General features: G+C 49.7%; 1 protein-coding gene and 1 long non-coding RNA gene across 4 annotated transcripts in view; one reads left to right on the forward strand and one right to left on the reverse strand.

The window, feature by feature from the left end:
* STXBP1 (syntaxin binding protein 1) overlaps window positions 1–1,700 on the reverse strand; it is a 71,495-nt gene extending 69,795 nt beyond the window's left edge. For both annotated transcript variants that reach the window (XM_082614852.1, XM_082614853.1), the window contains exon 1: window positions 1,496–1,700. In XM_082614852.1, the coding sequence (XP_082470978.1) occupies window positions 1,496–1,532 (37 nt within the window). In that variant the 5' untranslated portion in view covers window positions 1,533–1,700. The remainder of the gene's footprint in view (window positions 1–1,495) is intronic.
* Window positions 701–9,498, forward strand: LOC309800642. 2 transcript variants are annotated; one of them, XR_014293488.1, is made up of 3 exons: window positions 701–830; window positions 5,550–5,666; window positions 8,935–9,498. It is a non-coding gene; the product is annotated as an uncharacterized lncRNA (long non-coding RNA). The 2 variants fall into 2 exon arrangements; XR_014293489.1 differs by lacking the exon at window positions 701–830 and adding an exon at window positions 4,879–4,952.
* Window positions 9,499–11,070: the final 1,572 nt, after the last annotated feature.

The following is an 11,070-nucleotide window of genomic DNA, read 5'->3' on the forward strand; positions in this document are numbered from 1 at the left end:
TTCTTCTGGTGTAATAGGTCAGATAAGGTTGTACAATTGGGAATATTTTCTATATATCAACGAAAAGAATAAGGAAGAAGAAACAATTATGATGCCTCAAAAGGACCATTACAGTCAAAAACATTTGACAACCAGAGAGCGAGTGAGCGAGAGGAATTGCTCTAATATGACAGAATCTTTGGAAAGGAAACTAATTTCCACCATTTTTATTCTATTTCCTTTCTTATCCTCTCCCACAAAGTCCACTTTTAATTTTCTCTCAATTCCAAAAGAGGTAGCGAAAGTTACAGCAATCCTCTCACATATTCTGTTAAAGAAACAGCCGAAATATTGAAGAGGCACTATTTGCCCACACAGATCATCAAGCTTATTTAGCACTGGGGACGCCGTTTTCCAAATATCACCACCGTCAGAGCTCACTCCGCTGCAGCCCACACGCTCCACCATCCATTTTTAAAAATCCATTTACGTTGAGCCTTTCATCCAAACCCACGAACAACCATTTCCTCCCTGCAACAGTGGCTGGAACTGCCCGAAACCAAGCATCGGCTGAGTCTTGCGAACAGGGAGACTGCAGACTGCGGTGCTGGGCAAGGCCACTCCTCCCGCGCACACTAAAGCTTTCCTCGTCTCCCGGGTGATTTAAGACAGTTCGGGACCCTGATAAGACCCCGCCCTTGAAGCCAAGACCCAGGATCGGGAGGAGGAGAGAGGCGGCCTCAGCCCAGCAGAGCCAAGCCTTTGGAAAACAGGCTTCTCTCCAGCTGCCAGGAGTGGCCCAGGCTGGGCGAGCGGCGCGTCTGAGCCAGGGCGCGCGGAGCCGCTCCCAGGTGGGTCTCTGCAGCCGGGGACCGCGGCTCCGGCTCCCGGGAGGGAGGAGGAAGGGGGAGGAGGACGCAGGCCGGGATCTCGCTCGTCACGACTCACGAAGGAGGGTGGGAAAGAGGGAGGGACTGGAGACGGGAAAAGGAGTGGAATCAAGGAGCTTAGGGAATAAAGGCGAGGAAAAGGAGAGAGGAAATGAGGGGAAGGTACTGGGAGTGAAGAATGGGGGTGCAGGGGAGGGTAATGGGCTGCAGGGGGTAAAGGCGAGGTGAAGGGGGAGGGATGGGGTGCCAGGGGTGAAGGGGGAGGGATGGAGCGATGGGGGTGGAGGGAGATGGAGGTAAAGAGGGAAGAGAGGGATGGGGCGAAGAGGGGAGGGGTGGGATGAAGGGTAAGGGATGGAGCAAAGGTGGGGGGGCGGAAGGGGAAGGAATGCGGGAAGAGAAGAGCACGGGAAGAAGGGAAGAGGGCGCGGGCCGCAGGAGGCCGGGAGGGACTTCCCTCCGAGGAGGGCGGCGCCGGAATAACGGGACCCTCCCAGCCAGGAGCCCCGGGCCGAGCGGGGCGAGAGGCCAGCGCGGAGGCCAGGGCGCTGCGGGCAGGTACGGCGCCCGGCTTCTCCCGGGCAGCCGTAGCCGCCGCCTGCGGGGAGGACCCCGACTCCACTTACTCTCTCCGACCACCGCTTTGAGGCCAATGGGGGCCATCGCGCTGCGCGAGTCTCTGGGCTCCGAGCCTCCTCACGCGACGCCTGCGGACACCACCGCCTCCCCGGATCGGCGCGCTCTGCTAGCTGCAGCCCGCCGCCCTGCAGCCGCGCTCGGGATCGACTGACGCGCGGACTCGGCGCGGGGGCGCGGGGCGAGCCAGAGCGAGGCTGCCGAGCCGCCGGCGCGCGCGGGGGAGGGCCGGGGCCGGCCGGGGGCGGGGTCTCGCGCCAGCCGTTAGCGTCACCCGCTTGCCTCCGCCAATCGCACTGCGGCCCGGAGGCTCGGCCCCGCCCGCCGAGATGCGGCTGGAAGCGAGGAGGTCCCTGGCTCGTGGGAGAGCCACGCCCTTCCCCTCATCTCACGCGCCGCGCGCGGCCGGGACACGGCGCGCTCCCGGGGCGCCGGGTCCAAGAATCCTCTCCGCAGCCTCCGCACCTGAATCCCTGGCCTCAGGCTGCCGACGCATTCCATCTTCCTGAAACCCCGCTATGGTCTGTATTACCTCTTTCTGGGAACCTTACATCCACCCCACACACCCCCGCCCACAAAAGGAACTCAGAAGCTAGATCTTATTACTAGTACCCACTCCCCAAAACGTAAGGTTTATCGACACCATCTCTATCTCTTTGGGTGCCCATATCCATAAATCCACCATTCACTGAGCTCTTACATGCATCATCTCATTAAATCCTCGCAATATTTTTAATCTCCATTTTCAGATGAAAAAAAAATAGGCTCAGAAACTGAGTACTAGACTTGCTGTCAGGTTGTGTTTCATTCATTAGCAAATATTTATTGTTCCCTCACTACTATATGTAAGCCGCTGTTCTAGGCATTGGAGCTCCAGCCATATGTACAAGGCAGACACCGAGCCTAGTCTTTGGGCAACAAAAGTCTAGAAATATCTAGGTCCCAAATCGAATAGGAATCTGCTGTGGGATGACTCTGGTCAGTATCTCCTTCCTGGAGTCCACATTTACCAAAGTGGTCCCAGGTCAGTTTTTGCTCGATTTAGTTGACAGGGGAGATTGCTTTTGAAATATGGGACAGGACTCCCCTCTGGCTTCAAAGAAAAATGAGTTGAGCCAATTTAAAGTCAAAAAGGACAAGAGAACTGGTAGTCATAAAATCAATGAATACTCATTAAATTTTTGGAACAGCTCTGTGAGCTAGCTCCTTTTCTTTATATTGTTAAGAAATATAATATTTTACAGATGAGGAAACTGAGACTCAGAGAAGATAAGTGCCTTGCTAGTAAGTGACAAAGGAAAGATCTAATTTTAGAATCTGAATTCTGAACCATTATTTTATACTGAGCAACAGCTAAAGAAGTTGAGGCCTACAGGAGGACTTTCCTAAGGTCACACAGTGAACACTGGCCGAGGCAGGATGAGGGGCCGCATGTCCTAGTTCAGCCACCAGCCCCAGGGCATGAAGATTTGACCATCTTCTCATCCTCAGTTCAATCTACCCTAACAGAACCTTCATATGGCTTCCCAGAGAGGGAAAGTGTTCACCTGTCATCTCTTCATGTCTGGGCTCTGCCTTTTACCCAAGGAAGGTACTGATAGTCTTGGGTTGCATTTGGAAAAGGAGGAGAGAGTTTGTAAATGTGAGGGGAACTAGGATGCACTTGTGATGCCACATGCTCCCTCCTTGACCCTCTGGCACGTGTCAACAGAGACTGCCCTCAAGGAGCCGGTATTCTAGCTGAGGAAACAGACAGGAATCAAGGAGTTACTGTTCTAACAAGTGCTGAAGCAGAAGGACAGAGGGTTCTGAGAGCAAATGACAGAGCACCTGACCCAGTGAACCAGGTAGGGTGCAGTCAGGGCAGGCTTCCTGAGATTAGTAAAAGGGAGCAAGAGGGGACGGGGAGGGTGTCCTAGGCAGATATACAGAAGGTGTCAGAAAGGAGTTTGACTTTTCCAGGAACAGAGAGGGACCAGTGTGACCAGAGGGAAGAGAGTCTGGGGGACAGAGTAGGAAAGAAAGCTGCTAGAGGTTGGCCTTGCTGCAGAACTCCAGGACTTCTGGGTGACCTGGAACCTGCCTGGAGACCTCCTCAAAGGCCACAGGAAAAAAAAAAAAAACATAGCAGCTACTTATTTTCTGCGGAAGGATAAAAAAAGAAATTCTTTCCTGTGGATGTGTACCTGAGATATTTAATAGGGATGGCAAAAATCAGAATAGGATGGTTGAAAAAGCCAGTAGGGTGACAGACTGTGAACTCACCCAGGAACCCCTGACTAAGGAGTGTCGGATTGGAATCTCTCTGGATGTAGAATGCAAGACCTGTTCCAAGACTTCTTGACATCTCTGAGCCTTGATTTCTCCATCTGTGATACAGGGACAATAAAACTTCCAGGCTTCTTTAGAAGGGTGCCTCTGAGGACCCAGGGTGATGACCTGCACGATAGGATAAAATCCTCCCTCAGTCATCACACAGCACTATCCTTTGCACTGTATTCTTTATATGCAGTACGTTTGATACCCGCCAGGCACCACGCAAAGGGCTCTCATGAATTTTCATGGAATTCTCACTACGGCCCCACGAGGTCGGAGCTATTTTATTTATTTATTTATTTTATTTATTTATTTATTTATTTATTTTTGGCTGCATTGGGTCTTTGTTTCTGCGCGCGGCTTTCTCTAGTTGCAGCGAGCGCGGGCTACTCTACATTGTGGTTGCCTGGGCTTCTCATTGCGGTGACCTCTCTTATTGAGGAGCTCAGGCTCTAGGCGCTCAGGCTTCAGTAGTTGTGGCTCGTGGGCTCTAGAGCGCAGGTTCAGTAGATGTGGCGCAGGGGTTTAGTTGCTCCGCGGCATGTGGGATCTTCCCAGACCAGGGCTCGAACCGGTGTCCCCTGCATTGGCAGGTGGATTCTTAACCACTGTGCCACCAGGGAAGCCCCCGGTGCTATTATTATACATTTTCCAGGGGCACAGGGAGGTCAAGTCACTTGCCCAAGGTCACACGGCTCTAAGAGCAGACCTGGGACTTGCGCTCCGACTTCCTGATGCCCAGAGGAGAACGTCCAGCGCCCAGGTGCAGCCGCAGTGCCCTGACCTAAGGACAGGTTTAGATGTGTGGACCTCTTACTGGGAGGGTATCAGCAACGGGAACCGAACCTCTTGGGAGTCGGGGCTCAGGCGGGTCCACTAACCCTTGCCCCTGCCCAGCCTGGGGGGGTCGGGTGGGGGGGCTGTGGCCCCTGGATGCGCCTATTTGGTCCGCGGCCCCGCCCGCCCGCTGGGCAGGTGCACTTGTAGCTGCGCATGCGCGGCCTGCAGCCTCTGCAGAACCCGGGTGCCGGCCAACCTCTGGGGGCGGGAAGAATCCTGTGATTTACGCTTAGGTCACGTGACGGCGGGGAGCTTGCTTGCGGCTTGGCCGCTGCGTCAGGAGCCCGGCAGGTGGGAGACGGATGCAGAACAGAGAGGGGAGAAGCTAGGGGGTTAGGGAACAGAGACGAGGAGCCGCATGGAGGGACCGAGAACGGGGGTGGGGGGTGCGGGGAGAGAGGGACAAACAACCCAGAGTAGGCAATGGGGCGGAGCAGGGAGACACGGAAGAAACCGAGTGCCGTGGCCTCCACCAGCCCTGATAGCGCGGACCAACTGACTTGGGCCCCCCATGTACAGGGGCCTGTTGGAGAGCCCTGGGTCCAGAGTCTGGGCCTCTTCTCCGACAGTCTCGGGCTTGCACCTGCCTCCCTTCTGCTTTTAAGCTGCATCATCAGCTGCATTTTTCCGTGTTCGCCCCCACCCCCTCCTCCTGGTCTCTGGGCTTTTAAATTCTGCTGCATTCTTGTAGAAGAAGTTTCTAAAGAATTCAAGATAATGTTAATAAGGTTCTTTACCTAGTACCGGGAACCTATTAAGGACCCAATAAATGTTAGCTATTAATATCGTTTAAAATGGCATAACGAGTCTGAATACATCAGTGCTGAATACACTTACAGAGCGTTCAGTCGGTTTCCTGTTTTTTTTTTTTTTTTTTTGCTGCTGTAGTTCACGGGCAGAGAATGAAAATGTAATTGTCTCCAGCGCAGCCACCCACTACCCCCACACCTACAAAGAGCAGCAGGGCCTGGAGTGCTTCAGCTTGGTACATCCTTGCCGGAAAAAGTGAGTTAACAGTTTTTTGTGTTTGCGGTCGGAATACAGTATGAAAAAGGCTTTGTTTTCAAAAGCGTAGGCTAGGTTCTCAAACTCAAAGGAGTGTAGGGGCCAGGCAGATGTAACACTACAGATGTGGCCAACGGCAAAGCACGTGCCTTGCGGGGAGTGGGGGGGGCGGGGGGGCAGTCCTTACTCAGCTCCAACCACTGGTTTACATGCAACGACCAAGGATCTTGATTGTAAACATTTCGGCATCCCCCAGTAAGTCGAAGTGTTGCAATGGATTAAAAAAAAATGTAGGGCTTCCCTGGTGGTGCAGTGATTGGGAGTCCGCCTGCTGGTGCAGAGGACACGGGTTTGAGCCCTGGGCCGGGAGGATCCCACGCACCACAGAGCAGCTGGGCCCGTGCACCACAGCTGCTGAGCCTGTGCTCTAGAGCCCGCGAGCCACAACTACTGAGCCCATGTACCACAACTATTGAGACCCGCACTCGTGGAGCCCGTGTTCCACAACAAGAAAGGCCACCTTAATGAGATGCCTGTGCACCGTAGGGAGAGGCGGTCCCCGCTCGCTGCAGCTAAAAAGAGAGCCCGCATGCAGCAGCGGGAACCCAACGCAGCCAAAAAAAAATAAGTTTATAAAAAAAAATTTAATAACACCACACTGGCTAAACAAAACACATCTGAGGGCCATGTCCAGTGCCCAGGTTACCTGCATGTAAACTCTGGGGGATTAATACGTCTTCTGGAAGGGGGAGGTTGGATTCCCCCAAGGCGCAGGTTCTGAGGAACACTGACGTCTCTCCCATGCACATAGAGTCCTGGGGCGGTCAGGGCTTTGGACAGGGGTGGTGGTGTGAATGCCTGGGCACCTTCCCCCGTGGCCCTGAGAGCCAGGAATGAGTCCCTCTGCTTATCGTGGCTCTGGGGCAGCAGATTAGGGCCAACCACTTTTGAATGGACTGGTGAGCACTGTGGTGGCAGCCTCTGAGGACAGCTATTGTGGACAGCTCAGTTTTGCCTGGACTGTGAAAGTCCCATAGTCCTGATCCAGCCCAGGAACAAGGAGAGAGCCACACAAAAATACCATCCAAATGAAGTTTAGCCACCTCAGACAGTGGGGGCTTCAAGCGAGTTTTATTCAATTTAGAGAAATAAAGAAATATGACATTGTTTACACCTTGGGTATCAGAGAACAATTCATGCCTTTTATGTGTTAAATTGCCATGGGATCCCAGGGGAAGAAGTTTTCATTCCAACTGGAGAAATAATTTGGTTTAGATGTGGTTTGTTTTTGGCCAGTGGGGCCAGAAAGCTTCATGGAAGAGGTGGCATTTGAGCTGAGCCTGGAGGCTGAGAAGAGAGAGAAGATCAAATCCAACCAAAGAAAAGAGCATAGGCCCACGGGTCCCAAACTGTGTGTGATGCACCCTGGGGTGCCACAGCAAATAGTAACACAGTGGAGTATTTTAAATTTTGGAGAGAAACACAATGATGCTTATCATCTGTTGGACACTGTGGAACCTACTAGCTGCAAGTAGTTCACAGTTTCAACACTAGACTCTGCTACATTTCTTTCTATGATGTACATGTCTTTGAAGCTGAGTTTTCAGCAATTGATGTGGTAGAAGAAAATAACTCATGAAAATCAACGTGGAACAGGAGACTGAGAGTGTTCATGTCTGATGTGGTGCATTCTAAGGTCTGAGAAGGTGCACATATCTTAATAGTAAGGAGTGGTGGTTATTTTAGGATTACATGAAAATGTTTTTCTTTCAATTTATGGGTACTGTTTTCTCAAATGGCTACTAAGTTGTTAGGATATAACAGAAGTTGTTTGGTCCTGACTACTTCATAAACAGAGCTATTAGGTTTTTCTTTGGGTCTGGGATGCTATGAAAACATACTGAGACACAAAGGCTGCCACGTTTGGAAACCTCTGGCATAGGCAAAGTGTGAATTCATTAATTCAGCAATATTTATTGAGCACCTACTGTGTGCGAGGCACGGTCCTAGGCATTGCAGATACAGCAATAAACAAAAGAGAAAACTCCCTGTAGATACGACACTGACATTCTAGAGGGGGAAACACCATAAATATGTAAATAGTAAATTATATAGTATGTTAAAAAGGTGATAAATGCTATGATGATAAAAATAGAGTAGGGTGATCAGGATTAGGCTTGGGTAGGGGTTGAAGAGAGATAGTTTGCATTTTAAAGGGGATGGGCAGGTTAGACTTCATTGAGAAAATGTTGGATATGAGTTCAAAGTCAGGAGTCAGATCTGGGCATCCCTGTCAGCACATACAATGTGATGCCTCCAGGAAGGGTGACTCACATGACCCAGGGGGTTAGGGATTGGTCACGTAAAGGACACTGGGAAGAACTCCAGTTTAAGGCTGAGTGAAGGGAGCAGAGACCAGAAGGAGGCAGAAAGGAAATGGTCAGAGAGGTACAGGGTGAGCCAGGAGTGCAGAAAGACGGCATAGCTAACAACACCTCATGACCCAGGGCTCTGACTAAAAATAAAAAACATCGGTGGGTGTGGTCGTTGAGAGGTCACTGGTGACCTGGGCAAAAGTCAGAGTGCACACAGGGAAGGACTGACTGCGAGGAGAGGAGGGCTATCCTCCAAACTTCTCCAAAAAGTATGGATTTATCTTTCTGCAAGAAAGACAACAAAGAGGAAGAGAAAGCCTGGATGACCCACAGGGGATCAGAATCAAGCGAACTTTTTTGAACAGGGGGAAATCTCTCTCTCTCATTTTTAAATGAAACTTTAAAAAAAACAGAAAAGTAATAAAGCAAATTCCCATATGCTCCTTCCCCAAGAGTAAAGAACAGTTAATGTTTTGCTTCAGGATTTTGTTTTAGAAAAATAGATCTGATTATATCAGGTGGATTCTTTTTCCTCCTGAAACCCCACTAAAATACTAACAGGGGAATTCTTAAAAAGTTTAAATCCACGAGGACACAAAGAACAGGAAGAGAGGCAATGGGAGTTGAGAGATAGTGACAAAACTTTGGAAGATGAACAGCACATGGTTGAGGGTTGATGAGTGAACAGAGAAAAGGAAGTGGAAATATGAACCTCCAGAAGGAGACTAGCCACTCAACCACGGAACCTTGGAAACGTTCAGGAATCATTGGTACCAGGTACTTCCAGAGGTGGAAGTGAAAGGATGGGTTGAAAACAAAAGACTGGTAAAGAAAAGGATGAGTCATGGGCTTCCCTGGTGGCGCAGTGGTTGAAAATCTGCTTGCTAATGCAGGGGACACGGGTTCGAGCCCTGGTCTGGGAAGATCCCACATGCCGTGGAGCAACTAGGCCCGTGAGCCACAACTACCGAGCCTGTGCGTCTGGAGCCTGTGCTCCACAACAAGAGAGGCCGTGATAGTGAGAGGCCCGCGCACCACGATGAAGAGTGGCCCCCACTTGCCACAACTAGAGAAAGCCCTCGCACAGAAGCGAAGACCCAACACAGCCAAAAGTAAATAAATAAATAAATAAATAAAATTTTTTAAAAAGTAACTGTACCATTAAAAAAAAAAAAAAAGAAAAGAAAAGGATGAGTCAGACCACCAGATCCCCTCCACCACCCTGCATAGTCAGGTGACAACCCCTCCCCAGCAGAATGGTAAAAAATGATGATGGTGACGATGATGGTGACATGGTGATGGAAGCAAGCATATATGGGGCATACTGTGTGTCAAGCACTCTTCCAAGCTCTTCACATATATCAGTTCATTTAACCCTAACAGTCACCTGTGAGGTATTTACTATTATTATCTCCATTTTACACACGAGGAAACTGAGCCATTTGTCCAAGGTCACACAGCCAGTAAGTGATAGGGCCAGGATTCAAACCCTGGCACGTGGGAGGTAAGGATAGACAGTAGAAACCAGTGAGTTTGGACTTCATTTGTCTCTTCATTTGTCTCTCCATGAGAAGCCATGAGGATGGGGATGGGAGGGGAAGAACATAATTGAGATGAATCAAAATAGCACCACCCCCTCGGCACCCTGATGTGCCAAATGCTTCACGCACAATATCTCTTTTAATCCCCTCCTCAAATCCTATGAAGTACGTATGATGATTTATATCCATCTTATAAGATGAGGAAACTGACACGTAATGCATTCTGGGGCACATAGTCAATTTCTGGGCAAACCAGGATTTGAACCTGGTATGTCTGAGCCCAAAGCCTGAACTCTTAACCACAGGGCTCTGTTCATCTCTAGATTTCAGAGCCTTTTAGAGCCAGACATGAAAGTATACACTATGAGTCCATGCATATGAGGTTTCAGGAACAGTCTAATCTATGACAATAGAAATCAGGATAACAACTATCTCTTGGAGGTGGAGAGCAAAGAGCATTGACTGGGAAGAGAGATGTGGGAGGCCCTGGGTCTCTGGAAATATTCTGTGTCTTGATCTGGGTGGTAGTAACATGGGTGCATATTCATGTAAAAACTCACCGAGCTGCTCACTTAATTATGTAGTTTATTGGATGTTACACTTCATGTTTTTAAAAAAGCCTTCCTGGAAGACATGGCATTTGAAGTGAAACTGGAAAGCAGGACTTCCCTGGTGGCACAGTGGTTAAGAATCCGCCTGCCAATGCAGGGGACATGGGTTCGAGCCCTGGTCCGGGAAGATCCCACATGCCGTGGAGCAACTAAGCCCATGCGCCACAGCTACTGAGCCTGTGCTCTAGAGCCCGCAAGCCACAACTACTGAGCCCACGTGCTACAACTACTGAAGCCTGTGCGCCTAGAGCCTGTGTTCCGCAACAAGAGAAGCTACCGCAATGAGAAACCCACGCACCGCAACAAAGAGTAGCCCCTGCTCACCACAACTAGAGAAAGCCTGCGTGCAGCAACGAAGACCCAACGCAGCCAAAAATAAATAAATAAATTTATAAAAATTAAAAAAAAAACCCAGAAAACTGGAAAGCAGTTTAGACGATTATTATAATCATATATAAAATGCTTACCATATATCAGGCATGCCACTTATTGAGTGCTTATGATATGTTAGACACTGTGCTAAGTGCTATGCATATTATTTTATTTAATCTTTACAGTGGTCCTGAGGAGGTAAATATCCTGCCCATTTTACAGATGAGACAACTGAGGTTTCAAGAATGCAGTGACTTGCCTGGATCACACAGGAAGTGGCTTAGCCAGCCCAGGTTTTTCTTGTCAACAAAAATTCAATTAACAATCAAAAAGGAAAAAGAGAATTTTGTTCAAGCCAAACTGAGGGTTGTAACCCAAGAGAGAGACTCTCAGAAGCTCTGAGAACCATTCCACCTGTTAGAAGTCAAAGGCACAGTCATATACATTTTTAAGACAAAGGATCATACATCAAAATGACATACTGACATTTTACATAAAGTTCATC

Source organism: Mesoplodon mirus, assembly GCF_964341445.2.
Source record: "Mesoplodon mirus genome assembly, chromosome: 1".
NCBI lineage: Eukaryota > Metazoa > Chordata > Mammalia > Artiodactyla > Ziphiidae > Mesoplodon > Mesoplodon mirus.